Source organism: Rousettus aegyptiacus, unplaced genomic scaffold, assembly GCF_014176215.1.
Source record: "Rousettus aegyptiacus isolate mRouAeg1 unplaced genomic scaffold, mRouAeg1.p scaffold_m13_p_7, whole genome shotgun sequence".
Classification (NCBI taxonomy): domain Eukaryota; kingdom Metazoa; phylum Chordata; class Mammalia; order Chiroptera; family Pteropodidae; genus Rousettus; species Rousettus aegyptiacus.
Window position 1 is genome coordinate 3,688,329 of NW_023416310.1, and position 13,814 is coordinate 3,702,142.

Below are 13,814 nucleotides of genomic sequence, written 5' to 3' on the forward strand. Positions count from 1 at the left end.
TGGTTATAAGAGCCGTGGTCGTCCCCTTGTCTAACCTGTGTGCCGGAGCGGGGTCGGCGGCGTGGTTTGAGTGTCTGCCTCTGACCGGTCGTGTTTTCCTGTCTCTCTGACGCTGGGAGTTTTACCTCATTGGGGGTCGGGTAATTTTGTAATCCTGTGAATCCTCTTGAACTTTGTCCTGAGATCGAGTGACGTTGCTTGGAAACAGTGCCATCCTTTCAGGTCTCGCCTTTATGGTTTGAGGGGCGGGCTCTGGGCAGCGCTCTGCTCAGTCCTGGGCTGGTTGTGCTCGCTGCTGAGGCGCGATTTTCCTCACTCTGCTCCCCGCCGCCCTGTGAATGGTAAATTTTCCAGTCTGGTTGGTGGGAACAGGCACTGGGGCCCTGTGTGAGTTTCAGGCACGATTCTCTCGTCTCTGTGGATGTTCTTTCCCAGCTGCAGGTCTTTCTCGCACTCACGCACTGTCCACGCTCCGCTGAGTACTCGGGAGCCCTGGGACGGTCTCTGGAGTTCTTGCTCTGTAGCTCCTTCCCCGTTGCTACTTTGGCCTGCTGTCTTGACCTATGAACTTTCAGCTGTCTCCTCCCCAGGGAGCCTGGCCCAAGGAGACCACCAGATGTCGCCCTCTGTGTCACACACAGCCCGAAAAGTGTGACAGCGCCAGTGGCGTACCCAAGGCTCACTTCGCTGTTCCCTGTTCCCTGTTCCCTAGGGATCGCCATTGGTTGCCTGGTGGCCAGGGCCTTAACAAGCCTTTTCATGCAGTTTGTGGGGGTGTTGTTTCTGGGTGGAGGGTAAATCCGATCTCTTACTCCATCTGGATTGGGAGCAGAAGTCCCTTATTCTTTAGAGATATAACTCATACATAAGGAGGAAAATAACTTATTTTGTAAAACTACCTTGAGGGGGGCATGTAATTCATCATCAAAATAAAATCAGACTGTAAGAAAGGACTGAGAGAGATATGAACCAATTCCGTAAAGTAGTGGCTGGGAGATTGGAGATTGTTGTATGCGAGATAATGTTTGTGTTGATATTAATGGCTATTTTTATAAGCGGGTTGTGCGTTTACCAATATGCTAGCTAGTATAGTAATACCTTCTAGAAGAAGCAGAAGTGGTTTTGTATTGTTTTTTTTTTTTTTTTTTAATGTGGTTTTATTGTGTAATAGTGCCAAAATCTCTGGGGTGGTTTTTATTGGTTCTCTTTGCTATCAGGACATTTACAGAAAAATAAGCCACCAGTTCATATTACTGGATAACATTGTAAAGAAATCTGTGCCATCTAAAATAAATGCCAGTAGGTCAAGTCAAGTGATTAGTAACTGTTTTATTATACTCGTTTAATTTCAGGCCGTGTTTATTCCTCACGCGGCTCTATTTTTGTGGATTGTGGCGTGGAGCTGGCATACCTCATGCATGCGCCTTCCCTCTAGAGGATGCACATTTCTTCTTTAAGTGGCCATGCAATTTTCTAGAAAATCAGAAATGCTCTTGTGCATTGTAGTCGGTCATATTTGTCCCTTAGTCGATGCCAGGTCCTTGGAGAGAATCCCACTTTGCCCAGATAGGGAAGTGCACTTGAAGTAGCGTCGACTGGGACTTTTCCTTTAATTTTCTTGTTACGAGAGAAGAGAAGTCACTGTCTTTGAAGGTGGCGCGGTACACCAGCAGACCTTCTCAGGTTTTCATTTAGCCTGGCCACGTCCACTGCTGAGAGGAATTTTACTCTGCTTTTTAAATAAATATTTCCCTTTGATTTTATAGTTAAAAATAGTTTTAAGAGTAGGCTTTTTAGAAGTATGGTGATAAGCTCCATGCCTATAATAGGTAATGGAGTTCATCTTCAAAGAGGAGATATTTCCATCCCCCTCCCTCCAGTGGTCTGGATAAGAGTTAAATATTTTAAAGGGGATCAGATAAACAGAATCATGTCTTGTCTTGTCTGTCCCTGTAGGGAGCTGAACGGAAAATCAGGGACGAAGAACGAAAACAAAGCAAAAGAAAAGGCAAGTGTACTGACCCCGGCTCCCAGTTGAATGCCTGTAAGTAGAAATGTTCCCTCCAAGCATTTCAGACCTTTCCGTGCAGATTGGCGCCTTGAGTTTTCGAGCAGAAGACAGAAAAGTGGCTCTTTTTTATTACTGCGAAGCGGTAGCATTGCTTTCCTTACCAGATACAAAAACAGATGAATGGCTAAACTAAGTAATTTTCTTGGGGCACTACACGAAGGATTCTTGAGTTTGTCAGAGTGTAGACTATTTTGGCTGCACTAGCTCAGGTTGCCGATTCCAGTCCTGAAAAAAGCACACATTCCACCTGAATAACTGATGATAAAATTGGAATTGTCTAGATTTTTAAGAATAATAACACCCTTCAGAATTCAGGATGTTTTAATTCCAAATGAGTATAGTTTTCTATCATTTGCAGAACCTGTAGGGCCTCTGGACATTTTACCAGGAAACCTTTTCTTTTTTCTTTTTCTTTTTTTTTAATGTGTCCAATATTCATAGTCACAAAATCCTGTCTCTCTCAGCTAAAAGGGAAAAAAAATGCTGCTCAGTGCCAGTCGTGTTTCATCCGCAGTACGTGGGCTGCTGGCATCTGCTCTTTGAACATTCTGTCTGGCTCAGCAGACGTTTGCCCCGGAGCTCATTAGTCAGGGTTCTCCAACTGGCATCAAAGTGCAGCCTCCCCATGTCACTTTAGAGAGCAGCTAACTAACTAGGAAAACTCATCACTGACTGCTTCAGGGTCAGACGATGGCGGAAGATGGAGTCTGAGGTTTCATAAGTTAAAAATGAGACCGTCATGCTTACTCTTCACCTCAGTCAGGCGTAGTTCTGAAGTGGAAGGTGTGAAGTGAAGGTGTGTGTGCCCAGGTGGGAGAAAGAGTAGTGAAGGTGTGTGTGCCCAGGTGGGAGAAAGAGTTGCCGTTAAAATGTCAAGTATTTAATGAGGATAGCTAAGGTGAAACCGCTTCTAAATTATGTCTATGCAGTTAGGTTAGCCTGTCAGACAAAAACTAAATATGCTTTGCCTTCGTTCCAAACCTTCTGTGTGTGTGTGTGTGTGTTTAAAGATACCTTTTTCTCCTCTGATTTTGATGTTCAATTGATTTTAATATAGTAAATACAGACAGCATAGACCTTCACATCAACCGATTTTCCTCGTAGTTCAGGCGATGTGACCTGTATCTAATAGTGGTATAATTTAAGTTTCTTAAACGTTGAGGAAAACGCTGTGTGGCCTGTATCCAGTGTAAGTATATAAGCTGTTGATTGTGGCATCCCCATTTTTTTCCAGTTTCTGATGTTAAAGTGCCACTGCTTCCCTCTCACAAACGAATGGACATAACAATTTTCAAGCCCTTTATTGATCTCGATACTCAGCCTGTTCTCTTCATTCCCGACGTGCACTTCGCCAACCTTCAGCGGGGCACTCACGTACGTAACCAGGAGCCCAGGGTGGCCGCAGGGGAGTAAGATTTGACAAAAAGAAAATCTTTGGAAAACAGAAGCCAAAATTTACTGAGATTTGGCCAGCCTTTGGGGTTAGCTTTCTGGAATATTCCATTGGGATGACAGGAGGTCCTTACAGTGGAGAGCGTTTAAGGACAGTTGATTTGGAAACAAAGTACCAAACTGTTCCGCAAATCTTGTTTGCATTTATTTGTTTTTAAGCTCATTTAAAAGATGCTAGCAGAGTAATGCAATTTGCAGTTTGAGTCTTTGATCTCATGGGTTTAACTTACATGGGTCTGGACCGGAGGGGAAAGCCAGAGGAGTCCCTGGGGTTCGCAGCCTCGTGGCACAAAGAACGTCCAAAGGCTGCGGTCATGGTTTCAGTTACTGAGTCATCGTTGGCACGCAGAGAGCTGTGTCTTGGCCGCCGATGCAGAATTTAACAAATAGCCCTGTCCTGCTCTGAGCAGAAGCTCGGTGGACGCAGGAACCTGAGGAGAGTGGAGCCTGCTTTCTGCGCCGAGCTCAGATAAACATTGAAAAGGCGGTCTGCCATGCACTGCGTGGACCGCCTAGGGGAAGCCACGGCCAGTGTGTTCTGTTCCTAACGAGAAGCTTTGCTGTGAACAGCAGTTGGCAGACTCTTTCTATAAAGGGTTAAGTAATAAACGTTGTAGGCCTTTTGGGTCATATGGTCTCTATTGTGACTACTGAACTCTGAGAGGCAGTGCCAAAACAGCCGTAAACAGCACGCCAGCAAATGAGTGGCAGTGTGCCCGTCAGTGCGCAAAGAGGCGCTAGGCAGAACTCGGCTCGGGGGACACGGTTGCCAGCCCCTGAGTGGGAGGACTTCGAGATACTGCCGAGAATCTGGTTATTGAAAAATAAAACTAAATGGTTTTGTGTTAGATTGGTCAAATTCAAAAGTATTTTCACGTAGGAATAATTCGTGGTCTGAAATATTTTGAGCATGTACTTGAAAAATAATTTTATTTTTGGTCTTAGGTCCTTTCTATCGCCTCAGAAGAATTGGAAGGTGAAGGGTAAGATTTATGTTTTGTTTCATTGTGTTTCATTTTGTTTTAATAAATTCTTTTTATTTAGAAACAATCTTAAACTTATAGAGGAATTGCTAGTACAATACAAAGAAAGACTTTTTTCCCGAGCCACTGGAGAGTAGGTTGCTGACCCAGTGACACCTTCGTGCCTAAAGACCTGAGTGTACATGTCCTACGGGCAAGGACACGCTCCCGCAAAACAGTCATAGTCAGGGTGTTGGTGCGGGGACGTCGGCGCCAGTCCTCGTCCCCGTGCGGCTTTCGCCGGTTGTTCTGATCAGGTCTTTCACAGCAAGAAAGGATCCAGTTAAGACTCAGACAGTGTGTTTACTCTTCACGTCTCTTTTGGCTTCATCAGTGGGGAACAGTCCATCTCTCCTTGACCTTCCTGCCATAACACTTTGAAGGTGACAGTCGTTTTCTAGAATGTCCCTCCTTCTGGGTTTGTTCATCGTTTCCTTGTGACGAGGTTCGGTCACGCATGTTGGCAGGAGGGTCGCACACATGATGCCGCCTTCTCAGTGTGTCCTGTCAGGCGGCACACACCAACCACGTGTCCCCTGTCGCCGGCGATGCCCCCCCAGTGCCTCTGCTGGAGGCTGGCATGTGCTAGAGGCTGGGGCAGACTCTTCTAACACTCAGCCCGTGTCCTCGAAGCGATCATTCTGTTCAGAGCTCACTGTCTTCATTTTTGTTACTTCGCCGCTTTATTGCTCGCCCGCACGGAGCCTCACCGTGTGGAATGCCCTGTAACCGTCTTCGCCAGCCAGCGGTGCTGGTCTCCCTCTTCTTTCTTCATATGAGGTCTGTTCCTATCTTCCCCTTTCTATTTCCACTGATCTTATTTTAGCCCTTAGAATCATATGCTGTGATTGTCCCCAAAGTCCTCTAGCTGGTTCTTCTGCCTCCAGGACCTGGAGTCCCCTCCTGTCTTTATTCTACTTCAGCTATAGCATTCTCGTCTCACAGAACCTTCAGGTTCCCTGATGCCAGCAACATAATAAATTCCGTAGAGCCGAATGATCCAAATGCTCCACAGTAGGGCCCACCCTGCCCTTCTAGATTTCTCTTCACGTGGAACATTGTTTCCGCCAGCATGGCCTTGCATTTTCCTGCTCAGACCATTCTCCCTTTTCTGACACGCTCTCTATTTTGTTAGTGTCTCTACATGTATTTCAAATCCTATGCCCCTCCGTGAGATTTTCCCTGAAAAGAAACTTGTTTCTTGAGGAGATCAGGTGATGGTAACGTGGTGTGAGCAGGGGGCGCATCTGGCAGGCGGCCGAGTGCAGCCAGCTCTGCTGATGAGTAGTAGCAGGAGCCCTGGTTCAGTCCGTATCAGTCTTCAGCCTCAGATTTTCATCCACAAAATAAGGAGGCCAGACCGGATGAAGTGTGGAGATCATTTTAAATCTAAAGTTCAGTGATAGACCCTAAAACTCGTTTCCGTGCGTGCTAAGTCGAAGGCACTAATCACACACTTTGAATCACCTGCAGATCTAACTTGAAAAGGGGGCCGTACGGGTCGGAAGATGATTTTGCGATCCCAGCACCTACTAAGCTGACCCGGCTAGAAGAACCAAAGAGAGGTGCGTTGGCTTCATTTCTTAGCGGGCGTTGTAAGTTAGAAGTGAGTTCTGAATCTGTCAAAAGCATACATTGCTCAAACAAATCTTGTCCAGTTTGACTCTTCTTCTGTCAGACCAGCTTCTGGCTCGAGCTTGAACGTACAGCAGAGTTGAGAGAAGCCGAGCACTGTGTCCTCAGGACACTTCGTGCTGGTGCGTGCTGTGGGTCTGCGCTCTTACTTCGCTCACGTGAGTGAACTGCGTTCTTTTTTTTTTTCCCATCTCCTTCACTCCCGACTGGGGATTAGTGCTGCTCTATGTGCGAAAGGAGTCAGAAGAAGTCTTCGATGCCCTGATGCTCAAGACTCCATCTTTGAAAGGCTTGATGGAAGCTGTAAGTACTGTAAACTTTGTAATTCTCTTTAAAAAGCGAAAACAAATTGACGTAGCACATTCTGCAGGCCATCCAGATGCCTCTGCCGTGCTGAAACCTCAGAGGCCTTTGCTGAGCAGCGGTGTCTTGTCTGTGCCTGTGGCGCAGGCCATGCTCCACCCACCTGGTGTGGTCCTCGGTCGTCTGTGGGGCTGTCCCTACTTGGTCTCACGGCCCCGTGCCCAGCGCACTAGTTGGTAGATAGTAATTGCTCGTAATGTCTCATCCACTGGATTGAGTGGATTTGTGATGACCTGCAAAGTAGTTTAGTTTTTATTGTATTTGGTTAAAGGGAGACTGCCATTTATTTAACAGACCTTCTAGAAAGCCAACAAAAATTATTTTTAACCAAATAAAATCTTACAGACTTCATGCATAAAAACAGTGGCTCTTTGGTCTGCCTTTGAAATGCCCAGTTTTAGGGAATGACTAAATTTGCCTCGGGACCTTACTCAAAGCACATTTGAGAAAATTCAGAGGTATAACCAGTGACGACCAAAGGTCTGCCCTTCGGGGAGCAGTGAGAGAGGGCACAAGGAGGGTGCCTGCCTGCCGACTCCCCATTTTGGCTTCACCGCAGGACGAGAGTCAGGGACACTGCACTGTGTCCTCGTAGTCGGCAGCGCAGCCCCTCCCTGTAAGTCAGAGGACCCTTTGTGCTCAGAACGCGAGCATGGCCGGGCTGGAAACGAGTTTCGCCGGGGCGCCCCTGGCGACCGCAGCGTGTCGAGTCCGTCGTGAGTGTGTGTTGTGCCAGGGGCTGCTGTTCTGGGCCCCGGAGTGACCAGAGCAAGTGACACGGCAGCAAACAGCATTCACGTTCGGGTTGGGAAGGTGGAGGCAGATAAGCAAAGACACCAGCGCGTGACCTGCCAGGGGCCGATAACTGCAGCGAAGGCGAGGGGACGGGGGTTGGGGCACCACCGCCCGGTGCCCGGGGAGCCGCACGCCCCAGGCACCCCTCAGCACGTTCCCGGGGCGCTTTGCCGCTGTCACTCCTCTGCTTCCAGCAGCGTCTCCCGAGTTCCTCTTGCCTCGTCTTCTGGCAGCCCGTCCTCATTTCTTAAGAATCACGTGAACTCTTGATTATGGAGAGAGAGGAGAGTATGAAAAAGATTGAGACTCGACGTGCCACATACAGCTGTTCACAACTCACAAAGACCTCATCTCTGTCTTACATCTCTTGGGGCTGGGATTTCATGAACGTACAAGCATTATCATGCTGTGGTACAGAAAAGAAATGGACCTGTTCGTGTGGCGGGAGCTCGGATGCGGTTCGAAGCGCGTGCCTGTTAGACCGAATGCGGCCTGAAGGCTGGTCTTCGGAGGCCCCGCGTCTCAGCGCTGCCTTGAGCCTCGCTCTCCACGTTGAGGGTGGGCAGTAACCCCAGGAAGGGTCGGGGCGGGCGGGAGGTGTCTGGACAACAATTCCAAATAGAGACTTTGATCCAGACTGAACCAGCTGCTCACGCTTGGAGTAATTCATCCTTTCTTTAAAGGTAGCCTCTGTGCCCAAAGACGACACCATGTGGGTTTCACTGCACTGTGTGGACCATTCATTGATCATAAAAGAGGGGGTTGCCGAGGCTGAGCAAAGGCAGAGGGCAGCACCCCAGTGGCTGCAGCCATGTTAGCTGGAACCCTGGTGATTTTGCCAGAGTTTTCACGGCTCTCTGAGCGGCTCTGGGTACAACTGGCGGAGGCACAGTTCTCAGATTGTAATCAGGGACTTGGATGTTCTTCTCGGGCTATGGGATATAGAAACATTTCTTCCTTCCCATAATTCTGTATCTGAAATTAAGAACTCACGCTTTGTGCTGGACACACTTTAATCCTCACAGCAACCTAGTGATGTGTGAGGATCTGTCCTTGTACTGATGAGGGGAGGCCGGGAGTCAGAAAGGTCACGCGCTAACTGAAGATAAATCAGAACTGATTTGAATCCTTTGAGTCCAAAGCAAGGCCATTCTACACTTCATCAGAAAACCTGTGACCGTGGATACGCGTCATTATACATTTGTCAAAAGCCATAGAGTGTACAACTCAGAGTGAACCCTAATGTGAACAGTGCAGTATGATTCATGATGTTATAGCAGTGTTAGCTCATCACATATAACAAACGCACCCCAAGAATGAGATGCTAATAGCCAGTGGGCTACACTGGGGTGCTGAGCAACTCTGTGTCTTCTGCCCAGTTTCTCTCTAAACTTAAAACGGCTCTATAAAATAGTAATTAAAAAAAAAAACTATAACCATATAATACATTTGTGAACAGCTGTGAACTAGGGAGAAATAACAAAGCACTCGATTGCAGCTCCCTTCAAAAGTAAGTAGCATGCCTCCCCAGGGTAGGATCTGGTTTTTATGTATGTCTTTGTGCATTTTTGAAAAACAAAGTCGAATGACTGTACCACTATATTATATAATTTGTTTGTTAAAGCCATGAAAATGAAATTTTGTAATTATTTTTCATTGCTTTTTTAGATCTCAGACAAATATGACGTTCCTCATGACAAGATTGGGAAAATATTCAAGAAATGTAAAAAAGGGTGAGAACCGACATTCCTAGTACCTGCGTGAGGTTAACGTGGTGTAACGTTAATGTTACTCACGTGCATCTGTGCCCCGTCCAGAAACAGTCACAGAAACATCAGTGCAGGAATGTGTTTTTTCTTAAGTTATCCACATAAAATTGATCCACCTTTCTAAGACATCCTTGTTGATACTTTTTAAGTATGACTCGTATATGCTCCTCTCGTGCTCGGCAGCAGCGAGGTGGCTCCAGGGTCCAGCGTGCATCACGAGAGCCAGTGAGGGTGACGCCGCAGTCGCGGCCCCGTCGCCGAGCCCCCGTCGTGAGCCGGGCCCTGGGTTGGGCACCACTCACGTTATTTAATTTGCACGTTACCCTCTGAGATGGGGGTCGTTATTCAGTCTATAGTCAGCTGAGGCACAGAGAGCCCGAGAGACTGGTCCAGGATCAGATCAGTGCCAAGGCCACAATTCAAGGTCAGTCTTCACCGACTGCGAAGCCTTTGCTCATCTCCCCTCCCCTCCTGCCCTGGATTGTGTTTTCAGTCACAGAGCATTGCTTCCTTGCACTGATATTCTGCTGTTTGGCATGGGTGAGCAGGATAGCACAACAGTATTTTGGTTTAATTCTAAAGCAAATCCTAGTTGGAATTTTGTAGGCGGGTCCAGTGGGAAGCATTGCACCTCATAGTCACTCAGTTAAACTTTGAGGGTTGCTCGCCAGGGAGCCTCGTTCGTGAGGGAGCTGCCGCTGCGGAGCCGTGGGCTCATCCCGCCACTGTGTTTTCTAAAGCTGGATTGGCGAAGTGCCGCTCTGTGGATTGAGTGTGTTCATTATAACAGCTGCTCTCCACTGAGTGACTCCTGCACGCTGAATTAATAATAAGCTAGTGGGTTTTCCTTACCGCGTGCCCTGCACTGTTATAAGTGCTTCATTTGAGTCCTCATTTAATCTTCTTAACTGTATTCTACGGTAGACACTGTTATCCATCCCTATTTCGTAGATGAGGAAATTGAGGCTTTGGGAGCGTAAACATTTTCCGTCCTGGGTCACAGCTAGTAGGGAGCAGAGCTAACGGAAATCCGGGTGGCCGACTCCAGAGCGAGCGGGACTGAGGGCATCGCTCTCGCCTCCTCTTTCAGGATTCTGGTGAACATGGACGACAACATCGTGAAGCATTACTCCAATGAAGACACCTTCCAGCTGCAGATCGAAGAAGTGGGGGGGTCGTACAAACTCACCCTCACTGAAATCTAGAGGCACCCTAGCCCGCCCCTCCCGACGAGCTAAACGAAGGTGGTGTGTAGGTCTTGCTGTCTGGCGAGCCGCAGGGCCAGCAGTCAGCCACCTTCCACGTGCCGACGGATGTCAGTGGAAGGAGCTGCTTTGAAGTGGAGACCGCGCTGCGTTTGACTTGGTGATAGCTTTGAATATATTGCATTGGCGTTTTTCAGATTGGACAGAGAGATCCATGTACTATTATGTTTGAATTTTCTGATATAAATACTTAGGATTAAAAGTGAAAACTTTGTTCCAAGACTTGATAGACTCTCTGGGAAACTTTAGGATACCTGCTGCATTACTGATACAAATACCGGGATATCTGCCTTGTCTCTTCAGTGGGAGTGGGCCTGCTCCCCAGTGCAGGTCAGAGAAGGCGGTCGGCGCGGCTTTAAGGATCTTGCACGGGGCCTGAACTGTGTGCATCTGCCTGCCTCAGGCCAGGGGAGTGGCCTCCGAAGACAAAGGATGAGCCCTTTGCCCTTAGCCTCTCATCCCCCAGGAAATGTTTACTCACATAGAGCGTGTTACTGAAATCTTCCTCTGCAACTTTCTTGAACATATCAGCTGCCTTTCTTATGAAGAACTTCAGCGGGTTACAGTATGAATCAGTTAAGCTAAAGCTGCATTGTATATAAGTGCAATACATTTTTGAAGGCCTATGTCTGTAAATGTGTACATACATGTCTTATATAAATAGATAATATATAAATGCGGTGTCTGTACAGAAGAGATGCAATGAGGTCTCCCCCAAAGACTCTCCTTAGACGAAGGGTTAAGTTATTTTTGATAATGTCTACCGAGCAGATAGGATGCTGTGCTGCTGGAACCCACCACAGTGCTTTCTCTGGGTTTCCCAAACACAGCAGTAATTCCATAGCAGAACCCTCCCAAATGACAGATCATTTGCTTTTGAGACTTATTATTTGGATTTCTGCACTGTTTTTAACAAATGAAGTAAAGGAAAAACACTACAGCAATTCACGTCTGTCGTGTATGCTAGTTTTAGTCATACGTACCTAACAGAACGAACAAACAGTAATTACAACACATACTGTGACTAGTGTGCCAGGTGATACAACTCAAAATGGAGTTCTTCCTAATCTTCCTCTTACAAGAAATTATTTCTGTTTTATCGTGTTTCAGAGCCTGCAAGCTTTGATTGTCTTGTATGCTAACAATTGTAGAAAGATTCATGAATTTATGAGAGGATGCTCCTTGGCAGGGGAACATTTTGTACACATGTTTAAATATATAAAAATGCTAAAAAGTAATTTTATAACAAAATCACGGGTATCTTTAGGTTCAGGGAGCTAGAATAGTTCATTTGTATAAGTAGGATTGATAGTTACATTCTTACAGTAAAATATTCTAATGAAGTATATGAACTAAATTGCTGGTTTTCTAAGATTAAGATGGGACACGGGTCATATAACTATTTTATATTTTGTTCTATGAAATCGATTTGACTTGTTTGTTGTTTTTAATTGTATCATCGAAGATGTATTTTAAACCAAAGGGATTAAATTTTATATGTCTATTTCGTAATATGTCATTTCCTGTTGTCCTGTTTGACTTTATCTTATCATTAGTTCATAAAACAGAATTTAAGATCTTACAATGACAGCTAAAAAGGATCTTCTTAGCATTTCCTCCTCATTTCCCAACATGTCCTTAGGACTCTTCCGTCATCTTAGTGTTTCCTTGCAGGTATCTGTGAAATGATCTAATTGTTAAGTTAGAAAGTCCTAAATAATTTTTCAACTAGTATCAGAATTTAACCACTGAAGCTACAGGTGAATGCTCTTAGACCTAACAGCTTTGTGTTTTCTTTCTTTTTTTTTAAGTATGTGCTCCTGAAGCGAGCACAGTGTTTTTAGTTTTTTAAAGCTTAACAAAATGTTTGGTTTAAAAATCTGCCAATAATGTTTCAGCTTATTAGAATTTCTAAGTCAAACAGCTATTATAAGCATATTCAGGTAATCTGGGGCCTAACTGTGGTAGACACTAAAATACACTTCTAGCGAACACATGATCAGATTAATGACGTAAGCGTGATAGGTTTCCTTTGACATCTACATTTTTCACTCATTCTTGGGCCACAAGTAAAAAATCCTTAGGGGCAGATTCCACTCCTGGTCACTCAGTGCCAGAGCCAGCCCAGCGCGGGAAGCCTGCGGGGTGGGGCCCGTGTGTCCCCTCCACGGGGCCCTTCCTGGACCCCACCTTCACCAAGGCTCCAGGGAGCACCTTGGGCTCCCTCACACTCTCTGCCTTCCCGCGGTCTGCTGCGTTTCTTTCTGCCTTTGTCACGTACCTCTTCCTTCTGCCTCAAAACTTGGCTTTCCCTTGGAGATGGGTCCACCTGATGTCCCCAGTGGGTTACCCCAGCTCCGTCTCCTGCCACTCACTGCTCCAAGTTGGATCAAAAACCCACCAGCCCTCCACAGGCTCCCGTCTCCTTAGCACTCTGGCCCCTAGCCCAAAGCTAGTGACGTAGCAGGTGCTCAGGAAATGATTCTGTGGAGGTCAGTGCTGGTGAGTACTCAGTCACGTGCTACATCAGCGGGAGGTTGTTTAGAAGTTAGAAGCTCAGAAATGGGTCTGGGCTGGAGGTAGACCATTAGGCCACAAAGGAGGGATCGTCTGTTTTGGCAGCAGTCAGTAAAGCAGAAGTCCCTAAGGGGGAGGGATCACAGGAAGGTGAGTCAGGGCCTGCAGGTGAGAGGCAAGCCGGCCCGGGCAGGCCTGTGACGCGCACTCACCTTCGTGATCGCCGTTCCTCCTCTTACCGCACGAGGGGAGCAGGATACGAGTGACCTCCGGTATCAGCAATGTTTGCATCTCACGTGCAACTGCTGATCATCGATATGTAGCAAGTGGAGGCCACCCAGTCAGTACGTGGAGTGGGGCCTTGACCCTCCACCCGCTGCCTCCTGCCTCCCCCAGGGCCTGAGCCGCAGGCGGGGAGAACAGCAAGAGATACACAGGTGTTTCTTCTCTGTTCCATCCTGTCTCTCGCACACACACCTGTGGCCCTGAGCTCCCGTAGCCGTCGCCACCTTCAAATCTAGTCAAACTTCGCTTTACTTTATGATGACTGTAACACATGCTAAGACAAAAGCATAAGCCATTAGGATGGATGACAGAGCTCCACAAGAAGATCTCTCTCATCCTCCGCAAGCCCGCTCCCCAGAAGTAACTGCCGATCGTGTCCCCAAGACTACACAAGAGTCCTCTGCGCAAAACTCAAGCGTACTGGGTCAACTACTTTTTTTGCAAATGCTTTCATTTCTCACTATCCTTCAGCCCTGTTCTTTTGAATGACTATTGTGCTCCATTGCGTAGACAGCATTTAATCAGGGCCACCTGTGGACGTTTAGGGCGAGTTTTTACCATTACAAACATTGCTGCAGAAAAAATGCCCGCATGTCTGTCCTTACATATTTGTAAAGGAAAATTATAGGGTGAGTTCTTA

At 46.9% G+C, this 13,814-nt stretch overlaps 1 protein-coding gene across 3 annotated transcripts in view; it reads left to right on the top strand.

Moving 5' to 3' along the window:
- The window catches only part of GRHL1 (grainyhead like transcription factor 1), a 44,145-nt gene extending 32,254 nt beyond the window's left edge, over positions 1-11,891 (top strand). For 2 of the 3 annotated variants that reach the window (XM_036224733.1, XM_036224734.1), the window contains exons 10-16: positions 1,957-2,044; positions 3,306-3,445; positions 4,469-4,506; positions 6,019-6,110; positions 6,398-6,483; positions 9,007-9,071; positions 10,198-11,891. In XM_036224733.1, coding sequence (XP_036080626.1) covers positions 1,957-2,044; positions 3,306-3,445; positions 4,469-4,506; positions 6,019-6,110; positions 6,398-6,483; positions 9,007-9,071; positions 10,198-10,312 — 624 coding nt within the window. In that variant the 3' untranslated portion in view covers positions 10,313-11,891. The remainder of the gene's footprint in view (positions 1-1,956; positions 2,045-3,305; positions 3,446-4,468; positions 4,507-6,018; positions 6,111-6,397; positions 6,484-9,006; positions 9,072-10,197) is intronic. The other variant, XM_016121160.2, reaches the window with a different exon arrangement.
- The last annotated feature ends 1,923 nt before the right edge of the window (positions 11,892-13,814 follow it).